This window comes from Myotis yumanensis, unplaced genomic scaffold, assembly GCF_028538775.1.
Source record: "Myotis yumanensis isolate MYYU_CA2020_CCGP unplaced genomic scaffold, mMyoYum1.0.hap1 SCAF_1, whole genome shotgun sequence".
Classification (NCBI taxonomy): Eukaryota; Metazoa; Chordata; class Mammalia; order Chiroptera; family Vespertilionidae; genus Myotis; species Myotis yumanensis.
This window is the reverse complement of record NW_027223752.1, coordinates 83171485-83187922: the sequence shown is the minus strand read 5'-3', so window position 1 is coordinate 83187922 and position 16438 is coordinate 83171485. Positions and strand designations below refer to the sequence as shown.

At 52.8% G+C, this 16438-nt stretch overlaps 2 protein-coding genes across 3 annotated transcripts; both read right to left on the bottom strand.

The window, feature by feature from the left end:
* Positions 1–352: 352 nt before the first annotated feature.
* CMTM5 (CKLF like MARVEL transmembrane domain containing 5) lies at positions 353–3159 on the bottom strand. 2 transcript variants are annotated; one of them, XM_070406611.1, is made up of 5 exons: positions 2827–3159; positions 1757–1930; positions 970–1062; positions 702–786; positions 353–604 (listed from the first exon to the last, which is right to left on the bottom strand). In XM_070406611.1, exons 1-5 carry the CDS (start codon positions 2950–2952, stop codon positions 591–593), a joined length of 492 nt encoding a protein of 163 aa, XP_070262712.1. In that variant the 5' UTR covers positions 2953–3159; the 3' UTR covers positions 353–590. The 2 variants fall into 2 exon arrangements, with proteins under 2 accessions (XP_070262712.1, XP_070262718.1); XM_070406617.1 differs by having other exon boundaries at positions 1757–1909.
* An 889-nt stretch (positions 3160–4048) lies between these two features.
* IL25 (interleukin 25) lies at positions 4049–14746 on the bottom strand. The gene is made up of 4 exons (XM_070411258.1): positions 14625–14746; positions 7235–7301; positions 6806–7104; positions 4049–4573 (listed from the first exon to the last, which is right to left on the bottom strand). The coding sequence occupies exons 1-4, from the start codon at positions 14744–14746 to the stop codon at positions 4318–4320; spliced, it is 744 nt and encodes a 247-aa protein (XP_070267359.1). The 3' UTR covers positions 4049–4317.
* Positions 14747–16438: the final 1692 nt, after the last annotated feature.

Below are 16438 nucleotides of genomic sequence, written 5' to 3'. Positions count from 1 at the left end.
CTCTAACACACTCCAGGCAAACAACTTTCAAACCCGCTAACAAATCTGTGTACACAGGAGTGGCAGATGGGCACTCACTCACATCTGGAAGGCTGTTCCTACTCACAGAACTCCAGGTGCCCAGCCACCAGGCACAGCACAAAGTGCCCTTGCACACAGAGAGCTGTGGAATGGAAGTCTGTGTTGAAGGATGCCTTCAGCATCTTCAGTCTAGCGCTCCACTTCCTCAGTGCTGAGACCAAGTCCCAGAGAAGGGACCATCCAGGCAGCATTTCCATGATCATTCCCTGGATTCCTGATACGTCTAACTTCTGGGGAAGAAAAAGACTGACCAGTAGGATTTGAATCTTTTAATTTGGAAATGACCAGCTTCCTCCTACCCACTCCTCTCTCCATAACACCCCTCTTCAGCCCAGCTTCCTCAGGAGTCGGATCTTAGAGCACCAGGCCCACAAACAGGTCCACCTGACTTCTCAGGCCAGTCTCCATATCTGTCGATCTGGGGTGGGGACAGTGGGCTAGGGGGCTAGTGAATCCAAGAGAGATGTGCCTGAGCTCCACTGTCCCCTTGCTCCGGCTGTAGTCCTGGGTCACTGCTGGTCCCCTGTGAAGATGGAGCCAGGCAGGAAAGGGCGTGTCAAGCTGGGGCCACTGGGGCAGGGAGTGAAGGGCACCTCCTCTCTCAGAGCTCAGGCACTCACCCTGAGTGGCCCTGGGCACGATCTCAGTCCGGTAGATCTTGAAGGCATCGTAGGCAAAGACGGAAACCAGGATGATGCCAAAAACCTGTGGAGCAGGAGTGTGGATGGCACCACAAAGCCCATCCAGTATTAGGGAGAGAGAGTGGGGGGCGGGGGGAGGTGTGGGTCAGAGCCTCAGGCACTGGTTTGGGGGGTGGGGGCACAGGAAGTGAGTAGCATCAGCTAGAGACCCTTGGGGAACTGGAGAGCTCTGGGGGTCTGGACTCACAAAAGCAGCAATGGCCGCTCCATCCCGGGAGGTCACAGCTGCAAAGGAGACCACCAGGAAGATGATGATGGCACTGACACAGCGGAGGAAGTCCTGGGGGGTCGAGGTTCCAGGTCAAAGGGCAGTCAGAGAGCAGGGGCATCCCCCTGAACTTTTCCAGGCTAGTCAGCACTTGGCCCTCGAGCACTGAATTCCTGCGTAAAGACACCCCTGGACTACATGAAACACTTAAGAGAAAAGAGGGAGGGAGCTCACATGCTCTCAGGGAAGGAATGCAGAGTGACCAGGACAGAAAGCCAGGGGCCTGGGCTACAGCTGACCCAGGCTCGGCAGCTGAGGCCAAGGGGCAGGGCTGGGGCTGGGACTGGGCCTTTGATGAGTGGGAGAGCAGAACTAAAGGATGTGTGTCCTGCCCTGGCCGGTGTGGCTCAGCTGGTTGGAGTGTCTTCCTGAATACTAAAGCATCGATCCCTGGTCGGCAAGCATCGATCCCATCGGGAGGCAACCGATGGATGTTTCTCTCTCACATTGATGTTTGTCTCTCCCCTCTCTCTTCCTCTCTCTCTAAAAAATCAACTAAAAAAAGTTTTTAAAGGATGTGTGTCCTCACTGTCAGTGACCCAGCAGCTGGGAGTCAGTGTGGTCTAAGCAGTTTTTGAGTACAGGGCACAGCTTGGGGCAAAGCCCTGTCTGGTTGAGGGACCCAGGAAAAGGGGAGAGGCTGGAGAGGAAAGGAAAACTCTGTATTCAGAGGAGAAGAATAGGGCCGGGGAGAGGGGTTCCTCACCAGACAGGGCCAGTTCAGCCGATCGAAGCGCTGGTAGTACTGGGTGGCGTAGAGGAAGAGGAAGGCGAGGGTGATGAAGAACTCGAGCAGTGCGGCGGCCATGTAGGCGGAGATGGAGGCCGTGAAGCAGATGAAGATGATGAAGGTCAGGGCCTGCGGGACCAAGTGTGTGGACTTGCCAGGAAGAGGACACAGGCAGGGGCTGGCTTTGGCCTTCTCCTCCTCAAGGGTACCCCCAGACTGGCCCCCACCACTGTCCTTCAAGGTCTCCCCACCCCTGGTGGCCGGAACCACTTCCAGGGCTTTTGCCCAGGGACAGTCTCCAGCCTCCCACCTCTGCCAGCCCAGGTGAATCTTTTAATTTGGGGATGACCAGCTGCCACCTGCCCCTGCCCATACCAGTAGCTCGGGCAGTTTGGTGTCCTGCTGGGGCACAGAACACAGCACAACCGCAGCCCCTGGCACCCTCTGCCCCATGCCCCATAATCCTTCCCCCACTCCTGATGCTTCAAACTCCTCCAACAAGGCCCAGAGCCAAGGCAAGAGACAAGGATTAGAAGACAAAATGCCCCACAGTGGATTCTGGGGCCCGGTCGGCTCTGGCACTGTCGGGGGCACCTGTGCAGAAGACTCGCCTTTACACGAAGGCCTTCTAAGTGACTACAGGAAGATCCTTTCCTCGGAACAGACGTTCCTGAGGAACAGGCAACAGTACAACGGGGCTGCAGGCAGTCTGCCCTTTTTGATAGTTGGGCTTCTTGGACATGCCAGGAAGCGGCCATCTTAGAGCCCGGGAAAGACAAGCTGGTGCTACCCCCACCCTGTCCCTGTGTCTTGCACTCCCTCGATGTCCCAGAAAGCTGTCTTGTCTACCTTCAATCCGCCTGCCACGGCTGAAACCGCTGTAACTGCCTCCAGAAGAGAGGCCGCAGGCAGGCAAGGAGAAGATGAAGGAGGGGCAGCTGGGGGTAGAGGGGTGCCCATAAAGCCTGGGAAGGGGGGCGGTGGGCGGGGCGGGGGGACCCAGGCTAGGAGACATGGAGGTGCCAGGTTGGGGTGGCTGCTGTTACCAGCTCAGTTTCCAGCAGGATGCCTTTGAGGGAGGAGAGGAAGGTCTTGTCCACAGCGAAGCCCTGGAGCCCTGCAGCTGCCCCCTCCTCAGGGGGCCGGTCCCGGCGATCCAGAGCACTGAGCATCTCCAGGGGCCCACCAGGCACAGCCCCTCACTGCCAGCAGCCCAGGAAGGGAAACAGGAAGATGGAAACCTGGCAGATAGGGAAGCAGAGAAGAGAAGGAAGGCACTTGAGAAACCTGAAAGTGAAGCGTGCAGGCCTGCTGTGGGGTCCTGGGAGAAGGCAGCCGCCGCTGGGGAGGCCTGCCCACATGGGCCTTCGCCCAGCTGCCCAGAGTGGCCCTGCTGGTGCCTGCACCAGCCCCCACAAGGGTGGGGAGGGGAGGGGAGAGGCTGTAGAGGAGTGGCCAACCCTCCCCGGACTTGGAGAAGGGAGGAGGGCGGGTGAAGAGGAGGAGGTCTGTGGAGACCGGGAGGAGTTGGGAGTGGAGCCAAGAAACAGGCTGGACTAGGAACCCCCAAGGACCTAAGCCTGAAGAAGTTTGTGTCCCCTCCCCTAACGTTAACCCTTTTCCTTGGCCCATCTTTTCTCCCTTTTCCTTTTAGGGAGGGTGGGAGCTGGAGCCCGGCCAGGCAGCACCCCTAGGACCCAGCTGTAGCAGCCAAGATGAAGGACAAAAGCAGATTGTTGGGGGGACAAGGGGGTGCTGTGTTCTTGCTGCAGTGCCTCAATGGGCCTCTGTCTCTCCAGCAGGCCAGGGGGGTGGCCTGACCCCCGTCCCGGTGTTCAGGGGTGGACTGGGGAGCCAGAGAAGGAGAGGCATGGGAGGCCACAGTGAAAACTCTGGAGAGAGCGGTAGGTGAGGGCTGACCAAGGGGAAGACAAGGGACTGGGCTGGGGACCACAAGATGCTCAGGCACCAGGATGCCGAAGACAAATTAAGCCACTTTTCAATACAGATAATTTATTTGGATAAGTCTCTCCATGCTCAATAACAGCCTCTTCCTCAGAGTCACCCATGTCAGGAGACTAGTATGCTCAGAGTGTTGAATGAATGAATGAATGAATGAATGAACGAACGAACGAACGAAAGAAGGAACGAACAAATGAATGAAATGAGGGATTCTTTGTTGGCAGGAGGGAAATATCAAGAAAGTGCCTGTGCTTCAGGAGGGCAGCTGGGGAGGGGAGGAAAGGAAGAGCCAGGCGGTGGCCTCCTGGAATGCGCAGGGCTTGATGGAAGGAAATCAGGATGCCAGTTCCAGCAGCCACAGCAGCTGCTGCCCCCTTCGCTTCACCTGCACTTCCCATCCACTCCAAAAAGTGCCAAGTGTGTTTCCTCTAAGGTCCCTATCCTGTCCCACGATCCTATTGCTCCAGATGACGCTGTGGGGGGGGCTGAGCACTGGGGCATCCTGGCTCACCCTGGCACATGCTTGTCCACCCAGCTCCAGTGTTCCAACCGGAGGCCAGCCCTGGGCAGCATGACTAGGCCATCACACGGGGCCGCACACACACGCAAGCAAAGGAGACACGGTAGAGCCTGCGCTCCAGGCAGTAGCCATCATGGGCACCCTGCTCTCCAGGGCACCGCCGGCGGTAGAAGACGGTCTGGTTGTGGTAGAGGAGCTCCGAGTTGCCCAGGGGGTCCATGTGGGAGCCTGTCTGTAGGCTGACGCAGTGTGGACACAGGCAACGGGCGTGATACAGGTCCTGAGGGAGCCGGTTCGTGTCCCTGTCCAACCTGTAGGGATGGCATGTGTCAGTCAGGCCTTGGAGGGAAGCTGGCTGGGCAGACAGGGCCTGGGCCCAGTGTGGGTGGAAATGTCAGAGGAAGGAAATGGTGTGGTCGGGAGACCTGGCTTCTTGCCCTAGCTCTGGCACCCACTTGCCGGGTGACTTTGAACAAATCGCCCCCTCCTCCCCAGCGTGAGGGTCAGGATGGAAGCGTGGCTTTCCCCTCGGCCACCAGACCAGCTCCACTTTCATCTGATGTACACACTGGACTCTGGCATGAGGTTTCTGTTTGTAACTGTTATTACATTTTAGGATGTTTTTAATTATAAAAGTAAAAACTGTTCTTAATTATATATATATATATATATATATATATATATATATATATAATGAAGACTAATGGTCTTATCTCTCCACCAGTCCCACTCCCCAGAGGGCGCCACTGTCAACCATTTCCTGCACTTCCTCCGGACACTGTGCACATATTATAAGCACATGTTAGAGGGCACAGTGAGACTCATTTATTTATCCTGAGAGGATCTTGTGGTCCAAACAGGTGAAAAGTAGGAGTTCCACAGGCCTGGGATTCCAGAAGCCTAGCAGGAAATAGCTGCTAGGTTGTAAGACCATTTTCCACACAGTAGCGCGCAGAAGCTGGGGCTCAGCTAGCATTGCATTTTCCAAAGCGAGTTCCCTAATAAGTACTTTGAAAGAGAAGAGGTCTGTGGCCAGGTGAGTTTAATGGTTTCTTTTCTGCAGACTTCTCTCAGACTTTAATGTGCTGAGCACATTGAGTCTCTAAGCGGGGCAGGGCTAAAGTAGCTTTACCCACACTTGCTTGACATCATCACTTTTTTTCTGAGGAGCAGCTTGTGGGAGGAGTGTTGCAAAGAACCCACTTTGGGAAAGGCCACCTGACTGGTTATCAGGGGCTCACAGCCTCCCAACAACAGGTCTGGACCCCAGCTGAGTTAGCCAACTGACCCGCAGCTTTCCCAGGGCCCGGCCAACCTTCTGAGACACCACTTCAAAGCATGGTGACCGGGAGACTCCACCCTGGATCTAGTCTCAATCAGAGCCAACCTTCTCCCTACTCACTGAACTTCTCCTTCCATCCCCAAAGCTAAGGTTAAGCCAGCTTAGACTTATGAGGAGTGGGAACACAGACACCCCATGAGGACAAATTTGGGGGGATCCCTAATGCCTAGTTTTTAGTATTTTGTTTTACTGTCCTGATTTCAGTGCTTCCTAATATTTTTCACATCGTGGCACAAATAGAGAATTATGATATTTGTTGCCCTTGCCGGTTTTTCTCAGTGGTTAGAGCATCAGGTTTGATCCTCGGCCCTGGTCAGGGCACATGTAGGAGGCAACCATCGTGTCTCTCTCACGTCGATATCTCTCTCTCTCTCTCCCCTCCCTCCTCCCTCCCTTCCACTCTCTAAAAAGCAATGGAAAAAAATATCCTCAGGTGAGGATTAAAATTATATATATACTAGAGGCATGATGCACGAAACTTGTGCAAGTGTAGGCTTTCCTTCCCCCGGCAGCCAGCACTGGCTTCCCTCTGGCACTAAGGACCCGGGCTTCCCTTGCAGCCCCGGCTTTGTCCAGAAGGTCGTCCAGTCTAATTAGCATATTACACTTTATATATATATATATATATATATATATATATATATATATATATATATATAATTTGTGTGGCACACTGAGTGAAAGAATGAGCCTGCTCATGATCCAAAGTCAGCAGCCACCCAGCTGCCCCCGAGTTGGGGGTTTCATTGTCCTGGTATATTTATGACCCACTCACATCCCAGTGCAGAGCATTGCTATTGGGATGCTTTGCATCTGTATCATACTAAGATTCCCTGATATTCTAGTTAGAAAAGTGTGACCATTATAGAGGTGGAGGAGGAGCAGGAGTAAAGGAGAGAACCAACATTTTATGTACTAAATACAGGTTTTACATACATTATTTCATACAATCTGCACATAGACCTATGCAATATTATCTTATTTTACAGATGAAAAAAACCTGAGCTTTGAAACCTTGAGTAATTGGCCCAATAAGAGTCAGAGCTAGGACCCAGACTAAGCTTTGTTTAACCCCCAAACCTTTATGGCCTCTGAGATAAAAAGTAGCAGGTAGGTTGGCACTGGGTAGAACTCCCTGGGCCCCTCAGACACACCCTGCCTGGTACACATGCAAGCATTCGGGAGGGGACAGCAGACTCACACATATCTCCAGGGAGAGATGGACCTATGGTTGAGGGGTCCGTCTTCGCTGGCCCTGCAGGATACTGGGTGGTGGTGGCTATCAATCTCCGGGGGAGGTGTGAGCACAGTGTTCGCCTCTTCAGTGGAGTCCTGTTCTTTGATGGAGAAGCAGCGGGGCCAGTGGATGCAGTCCTTCTGAGGCCGAATACTGAGGGTGTGGGTTCCCACGACTATAGCTAGGAAGGCAACCACCTGTAGGAAAAGGCCAGTGAGAGAACTGCTCCAGTCTAGTCTGGGTTCCGCTCTCCCAGCTGTTCCCTAAGGTCCTGGATTCTAGCTTCACCTGACCCCCAGCCCCCAACCTTGGAGCCCAGCCTCCCTCCACACACAGCAACATCCTGCGGCTTTCCTACTTGGCACCCTCCCCACTGAGCCTCTGCACACTCACCTGGTTCATGCTGGCTGCCAGATGCTGCTCGCCCAGCGCAGTGCTGTACAGGCTGATAGGCAGGGCCCTGTGGAGGCAGGCTGGCTGGAGCGGTTGAGAGTCCTGGTTTTATTTTCAGCAAACCTGTTTTGTTTATTCAAATTTATTTCCACTACCTTTTGGAGGGAGTGACCTGAGATTAAAAAACAAAACAAAACCAAAGAAAACCAGACAGTGTTTCCAGAGCTGCTTAAAATGCTCTCCTAATGGAAGTTGTGATGAACATCATTGTAAGCCTGGGAACCTATTGGGTAAATTTTATTCTTTGTATGAGGTCAAAGCAATAGTATTCTGCAATTCTGAGACTTTGAAAACTGGCATTATGGGAATTTCCTTGGTTGGCTTGGTAGCCAAAATTAGGGAACATTTTCTGGCCTCTCTTAAAGAGGCCTCATTTCCATGGTCTCTGCTGCTCCCACTTGGGTCTTATCTCCATCATTCCCTTTCTTCTCAGAAGTCCCCCTGATCAACCACCTCAGTGAAATTTCCACTCTATCTCCTGTGACCATCAACCCTTCTGTTCTCTGGCCCCTTCCTCATCTTCAATGACCCCAACTTCTACAACCCCCATCATCTATGACTTCTCCCCATCATCCATTACCTGCTCCGGAGGCTGCACCAACCCCATTGCCCCCCACCCCCACCCTTTCCCTGATCCCACAGGACTGCCAAAAAGGCCCCATCCCATCAGTGTCGGCTGGATGCGCAGGGTCTGATGGAAGAAGCTGTGGGTGACTGTTCCCATTGCACAAATGAGAAAGTAAAGCCAAGAAGAGGAGGGGCCTGGTAACTCCCTCACCTAAGACCCAACAGGAGGCCCCCAGTTCCAGGGACCAGCCTCCCCACACCCCCAATCACAAGGCCATTGGAACAAGGTCATTGTAGGGGTAGCTGCTGTTCTTAGGCCATGACCCAGCCTTCGAGCCCCCAGTTGCACGGGCCACTGTCAGCTGGGGCAGGGGCGGGGGAGAAAGGAGGGATTGTGTGCTTCACAATGGCTCAAGCTGGGCCTGACCCCAAAGACACAGGTCAGCCAGGGACCATCCAGCCTGAGAGGCACTGAGCAGGCCATGCCCACTTCCCTCCATGCCTTGTCTCTTCATCCTTGCCCATTGACCCCCCTCAAACATCCTCCATGACACCCCCCATACACACACGCCTACACACCGTGTGTTGACATGGTCTCTAGCATGATGATCCCTGATTTGCATGTGCTTTCCCTTAGAAAGTACTCGTCTTGTAACCCAGGACACCGGAAGTAAACAAAGAGAACCAGGAATAATTTTAACTATAGAGTGAGAAGGAATCCTTCAAATGCTGTAGGGCAGCGGTTTTCAGCCTTTTTCATCGCATAGCACGCATAAACTAATTACTAAAATTCTGCAGCATACCAAAAATTATATTATATCTTTTGCCAACCTGACAAAAATAATAGGTATAATTTTGATTCATTCATACCCAACAGTTATTGTTGTGTTGCCTGTTGTCATTTTTCTATTTGACTAGTCAGATATTGCATGTTTTAATATTCTTGAGGCACACCAGTTGAAAATCCCTGCTTTGGGGCAAAGCAGCCCCAAAGCATAGCAGCAATGAGGTCAGGGGGCATTCTGGAGGATTGTGGGAAGCTGCTGTGGTGAAGGCCCTGGAACTAAGGGAGGCACAGGGCTCAGAGGAAACAGGTGGCGGCTTTTGAGGAGAGCACTAGTACGGAGGGCATCACCATGCTCCCACTGCCCCTCTTCGCCCCTGTGCTCCCAGACACTCTCACTGCACGCTCTGCTGGCCTCTCAGTCCTGTGTGTCCTGTGCCAGGATGGTGCCAAGGCCTGTAGGTGCATCAGCTCGTTTTACCTTCCAATAAAACCATGAGGTGAAAACTATTATCCCTATTATCTCATATTAAGATGATGAAACTGAGACCCAAAGAAATTGAGTAACCTCCTCAAGGTCACTCAGGAAGGGGCGAGGCTGGTTTTCCACTCCAGCCCTGACCAACTCCAAATCTAAGATCCTGGCATGGAGGTGCCACCCTGTGCTGCCCTTAATGGTTGCAAAGGGAAGGGAAGTCCATTCAGTACGTGCTTTCCGGCTCACCTGGGCTTGGGCTGGAACGGGGCTCACCTGCACCTGCCCAAGGTCACAGGGCCTTCCTGCCCACTCAGGCATTCAGCACTGCTGGCTGGGACCCACTGCTCCCACTCCTCTTCCCCAGCCTCTTGGTGTTCCTGAGCAGCCTCCAACCCCAGAAAAGGCTCTGAGAGGGCGGTGCTCTTCCAGAAGACCTGAATCCTTAGGGGTCTCCCCAAAGCCAATCAGAGCCTCAGAGCCTGACATTGGCCCAGATCTCCTGACCTTGCCCACCCCACCCCTGCCCCAGTCCAGGATGGGGTGTTCAAAAGAGCTGGAAGTGATTCTAGCTACTTATTACTTGCTGATGCTGCAAAAAACACACAGTGGTTGCCCAGGCCATTGACCTTCAGGAGAGACCTTTGGGGTGTCCCCTGCCTCCATAGCAGGACTTCCTCTGAGAAAACCCCTGAAAGGCAGAGACAGGATCCCTCCACCCACACAGTCTCCTCCAGGGATGCTCAGGCCTGACAGAGAACATGTGCTCTGAGCCACCCCTCTCCTACCCTCCCCCACCCCACCTACCCCTGTTTGTTCAGCCTCCGTCCTTATCTCAGTAACATCTCTGTGGGACTCCTTAGGGTGACTCCCTGACATGAGAAACATTTTCCAGAGGGTTCCCTCCTGGGGTGACTAGTTTTGGAATCCCTGAGTCACTTCAGCTTCCAGGGAATCCTCGGAGGTGTGGGAAGATGGGTGTGGCAATGGGGAGAATGCTGAAGTGGGAGCAAAGAAAAGTTCACCCAGCACCTGACATCAAGGGTGCCTCCCAGGGTGGCTTCACCTGCCTGAGCCTGACCTGGAGATCCGCCCCTGTCCTCTGGAAAGAGAGATCAGTCCCTGGCAGGAAAGGCAGGGAAGATGTGATGGATGGAATACACCTCTCCCTTGGCCAGGAAAGGCTCCAGGAGCTTGCAGAAAGCTAGAATACGGCTGCCCTGCCCTTTCTCAGAAAGAAATTCAAATCCTCACCTGCTAGTTTGATGTCTGGACCCTGCCTCTGACCAGCTCTTGACCTTGGGCCCCCTCTGGTCCTTTCTCATTTGGAGAAGTGTGGTAGGGGTGGGGTAGGAGGTTTTGACCTGGATGGCCACAAAAGTGCCAACCAGCTGAGCTGTTCTGGACCTCAGCTCCTGAAATAGCTCATCTGCACTCACCAGATGTGAGGCAGGGGCACTGGTGTTTAAAATGCTGAGATACCTCTGCTCCTGCTGGTAAATAGATGATTTCCTCAGCTCCGGGGCATCCCACTATCACAACCTCCCTGTGGTCCTGCAACTAAAGGCCTGGCTCAAATAAGGCCTCCAGAACACTGCTGCATGCACTGCTTGGTAGGCGATAACGGTACTAGTTGCTAATTATTTGTCGTGTCACCTTTAGTTACAAAGATGTTTAGGCTCAGGAGCCTGCCTTCAAAGAAAACTCCATCTGGGCTTGGAGACACACAGAGAATCAGAGCGCACAGGACAGGAAGCCCCACAACTCCCTCTCCAGCTGGGTGCTGGTGTATCCCCAATCACCAAATACATATTGAGCACCTACTTTACACCAGGCACTATTTTTGTTTTTAAAGAAACATTCTATGTTTTTATTGATTTCAGAGAGAGAAAGGGAGAGGGAGAGAGAGATAGAAACCTCAATGAGGAGAGAGAATCATTGATTGGCTGCCTCCTGCATGCCCCCTACTGGGAGTCAAGCCCAAAACCCAGGCATGTGCCCTGACCTGAACAATGACCTATTGGTTCATGGGTTGATGCTCAACCACTGAGCCACCTGCCAGGCACCACACACACACACACACACACACACATATATATATTAGGGGCCCAGTGCACGAAATTCATTCATTGGGGGGGGAGGGGGGTTCTTCAGCCCAACTCCCTCTCACATATTGGGAGCCCTCAGGGGATGTCTACTGATGGCTTAGGCCCGCTCCCTGCTCCCCTTGGGGAGCAGGCCTAAGCCGCAGTCTGGCCTCCCTTTGTGGGAGGCAACCGGGCTGATCAGGGGAAGGCAGCAGCCCCATCACGCCACTGCTGCAGCCACTGACAGTCACCAAAGACACCAAGGTGTTTTCATCAACACGGACTCCAGTCCCTTCACCATGAAAAAATGACAACTTTCTTTAGGCATTTTCGAGATGTGTCTTTCATAGGATATGACATTTCTTCATTATTTTTTTTTATCCTCACCTGAGGATATGTTTCCATTGATTTTTAGAGAATGTGGAAGAGAAAGGGAAAGACAGAGAGAAACATCAAAGTGAGAGGAACACTTTGATTGGTTGCCTCCTGCATGAGCGCTGACCTGGGCCCCAGCCAGGGAAGAGCCTGCAACCTAGGTACACGCCCTTGGTCAGAATTGAACCCAGACCTGTGGTAGGCAGGCTGAGGCATTATCTACTGAGCCAAACCGGCTAGGGCAGGATATGATATTTTTTAGCCCTCCAGCAGCAGACCTTTGTTTTTTTTCTCCAGGAGTGAGGTGGAAAAACCATGCATCACCTTCTTGGATTCTTATTACCCAAGTTACTAAGAATATTACCAGTGGCATACAGGGAGTTTAGCCAATGAGCGGTCAGAAAAGGTGTTTCCTCTGTAGTTCACATCGATCCCTGGCTTGGCCCCTGCCCAGGCCTCAGGCCTCTGGCTGGGGCGTTAGGCCTGGGCAGGGGACCCCCAGCCTGCTCCGATAGCAGGCTCTGCCCCTGCCTAAGCCAGAGGAGTGTTAGGCCTGGGCAGGGGACCCCCAGTCCGCTCCAATCGCCTGCCCAGGCCTAAGACCTCTGGCCGGGGCCTTAGGCCTCTGGCCAGGGCATTAGGCCTGGACAGAGGACCCCAAGCCTGCTCCGATCACCTACCCAGGCCTCAGGCCTCTGGCTGGGTCATTAGGCCTGGGCAGGGGACCCCCAGGCCGCTCTGATCGCAGGCTCCACCCCTGCCCAGTCCTCAGGCCTCTGGCTGGGGTGTTAGGCCTGGGCAGGGGACCCTCAGCCCGCTCTGATGGCCCACTCCTCCCCTGCCTTGGCCTCAGACCTCTGGCTGGGGCGTTAGGCCTGGGCAGGGGGCCCCCAGCCCTGTGTGATCGCCGACTCTGCCCCTGCCCAGGCCTCAGGCTTCTGGCCGGGGCGATCACCAGCTCCGCTTCCCCAGTCCCCAATCTGCGCCCGAATCCCACGGGTGGCTTCTGGCACTGCCCAACACACCTCCCCGGTCCCCAGACACACCAGCAGTGTCTGGCGCTGCCCGCCCCACCTGCAGTATGCAAATTTGATGGCCATCTTTGTTGGGTTAATTTGCATACTCTTCTGATTGGCTGGTGGGCGTTTCGAAGGTAGAGTCAATTAGCATCTTTGTCTTTTATGCGTGTAGCTATACATATATATCTACACGCATAAAAGACAAAGATGCAAATTGACTGTACCTTCACGACACCCATCAGCCAATCAGGAGTGAGTATGCAAATTAACCCAACAAAGATGGTGGGTTAATTTGCATACACAGGCATGGAGCAGCCCAGGGCGGGGTGGGACACAGGCCTTCCACACCGCCCCAGCCACTCCGGGCCTCTGGGCAGCGTGGGAAGGCGGAAAGGCGGCTCCGGGCCAGAGCAAAGGTGATGCCGGCAGCCAGGGAAAGGAAGGCCCATTCTTGCACGAATCTTCATGCAGCGGGCCCCTAATATATATATGATTTTTTAGGGAGAGAGATAGGAACATCATGAGAGAGAAACATCATTGATCAGCTGCTCCTGCACGCCCCCCACAAGGGATCGAGCCCACAACCCGGGCATGTGCCCTGACCAGGAATTGAACCAGTGGCCTCTTGGTTCCTGGCTTGATGCTCAACCACTGAGCTACACCAGCCAGGCTAGGCACTATTTTAAATGGTAGGAATGCAGAGGAGTACGAGCCAGGTAAGGTCCTTGCCTCATGAAACTTCTATCTTAGGAGGAGACAGATGATAAATAAGGAAACAAGATAATTTCTGATAATAACAAATGCTATAAAGAAAATGAAATAGTATTATGAGATAGGAAGTTATGGGGCAGGGTTTGCCTTAATTTAGAAAGGCAGGGAAGGATGAATGGCCCAGGCAGAGGGAGTGGGACATGCAGAGTCCTGGAGGTGAGAAACAGCTGGGTATATTTGAGAAACAGAAAAGACAGTGTGAATGGAAAACAGAGGCTGCGGGGAGAGAGGGATGCAAGGAGGTGGAAGAGGTGGGTAGGGACCAGATCACATAGGGTACTGTGGTGGAGCATTTGGATTTTATTCCAAGTTCAGTGGGGAGGTACTGACTGGATTCAAGCGTGATCTCAGTGGTGTGAGTTCCCAGAGAGCAGCACTGTGTCCTTAATATTCTGCTCCCCCCTCCTCTCCAGGGCTGGCATCAAATAACAGTAACAGTTGCTTTTATCCAACATTTATACATCATGGGCCAGGCACTGTTCTCGGGATTCTCTTAATCCTCACAACGAATCAATGCTATCCGTTCCATTATTATCCCACATTACAGACAGGGAACCAGAGGCTCCAAGAGGTCATGTAGCTTGCCAAAGTCTCCAGCTAGTGTTGGAACCAGGATTGGAACCCAGGCAATCTGGATGCTGACGAGTCCAAAGGAAGAACTAGAAGAATTCGTGAGCATCTGAGAAGTTCTGAAGAGCAGGAGGAACAAGAACAGGTCAATGAAATCCTAGGTTGGGATGACAGAAAGACTAGCTAGTTGGTCCTGCTAGAAAGGGGAGAGAAGACTGGGACCCAGAAAGCCAGGTGGAGGGGTCCCTTCCTGTCTTCCTCTGAATATAGCAAAGACAGGCCTCAAAGCTGAGGACCTGGCTGCCCAAGGCTGACCTCCCGGATCTTAGCTGCCCACCCACACTGGGCTTTCTCCAGCCTAACCTGGGGCCCCCAGCTCTCTCTGAACAAGTTAGAATCCCTCTAAACCTCTGTGAAAGAGAGGGCAAGGATAAGGCATAAGGCAAGAAAAAAGGCTCCTCCTGCCCTCAGCCAAAAACCCTTTCATCTTTCATGAAAGCACAAGTTGCAGGGAGAGCCAAGGTGAAGAGGAACAGCCATGGAGGGAGAGCACTGTGCTGGGCACTTTACACATATTCACGCTTCACCCAAGTCAGTTATAGATGAGGAACTGAGGTCAGAGGTCATATAGCTTGACCAAGATCACACAGCTAATAAACCAGGATTCACTTCCAAGTCTCACTGTCGCTGCGCAGTGCCCAGGCACTCCAGGGGCAGTCTCATTTTCCTGCAGGTTTTCACTCTGCTGCCCCCACTACATTCCCCCAGGTACTGAGCCCCATTGCCCACCTCCCAAACAACCATTTTGCCTGGTCCTATAGTCTCCTTCCTGCTTAGCCCTTTCTGACCATCATCTATTTCTCCTGTGCCCGTCAGAGCATCAGGAACTAGGTTTCCTGTCCACCCCAATTTGCCTTGGCAGTCCCCTGGGCATACAGTGACCCCCTGAGTGTCTGTGTTCCAGCGGCCAGGGCCCCTAGGGCTGGGGTCTCATGGAAGTTGGATCAGACTGGAGTTGGAATGGAGGAGCTCTCCCTTCAGACGCATCTGGAACTTTAAAAATTCCTCTACCAGCCTAAGAGAGTGGGAGTCTGTTCAGGATTCCCAGACGCATGCCCAGGTCTGCACTCCATCTCAGAGCCAAGCCCAGAACCAATACTGTCCATCCTCATGTTCACCCCAGAATCTCTCCCTAATCCACTGTGTAGGTTCATCCCTCCCCTCTGCAGAGGTTTCTTCATAGGTACCCAGGCAGTAGGGAAGGGATGGTGGTATTTTCAGAATACCAGTCAAAGCAGGTATCTCACCTCCTCCTCCCCTGAGAAATGCCTGGATGTGTGGGCCTGTGGAATGTGGAGGGGAAGCATCTATCTGCCCAAGGCCTAAAGCTCCCAAAGGGCCTTAAATTAGACTTTCAGCATTATAGAGTCTATTTTTTGCGTTTTTGTGGATATAAAAGTAGATATGAACAAGTTCAGTGGCCAAAAATAACTTCACAGGTTGATCTGATCATAAATGCCTAACTGGGCAGGTCATGGTGGGTATAACTTCTTTGGTAAAAGGTATTTTAAGCAAGTCCTGCCCATTGTTCCTGTGCATCTAGGTTAACATACCTTTGAAATGCCAGAAATAATCCTCTTTTCCAGACCCCTTGAAGGTGAGTAGATTATGGGCTCCCTTGACCACCTTCAAGGGAGCCCATAATCTAGTTACCTATCTGGTTACCTTGCTTTCTCTTACCTTCATGTAATCTTCCTTAAGTTCCTTCCTTAATCATCTCCCCCCTCCCACCCCACCCCCCAAGCATTTGAGATATTTATTTATTTATTGTCGTTAATCCTCACCGGGGATATTTTTCCATTGATTTTTAGGGAGGGGGAAGAGAGAGGAAAAGACAGAAACATCGATGTGAGAGAAGCACATTGATTGGTTGCCTCCTGCACTCACCCAGGGACGGGGAGGAGCCTGCAACCAAGGTCCTGCCCCTGACCCACGGGTCTGCAGGCCATGCTCTATCCACTGAGCCAAACCGGCTAGGGCCATTTGAGATCTTGCTTCCTGACATTGTCCTCAGTTTGGCTCAAATGACTGCTTATAAAAATCCCTACAGGTTTAGACATTTCTTCCATCAACAATTTGAAGTGTTAATTTGTTACATGTAAATATTGAAAATAGACTACAACTTTTCGATCCTGTTTGGCATCTCACTTTTTAAATACCAAGAACTTCAAAAACGGAAGAAAGAAGACTTCACTCCAGCCTCTGTGAGGCCTTGATGTGTGTTGTGCCCCAAAAGAAGGCGGGGAGAGGGGGCTGGAGAGAGTGCGCACACACCAAGGAGCAGTAATATGGCAGGAGCGGTGGAGACCCACGAGCCCTGTCCTTGCAGCTGAAACTCCCGGAAAGTCAGATCCCAGCTCCTCTGAAAGAGTGCTGGCCTTTTGTGCCCACGGTCCCCACTCCTGCTTTTCGTGGCGGAGTGTGCCAGCAGAGGGC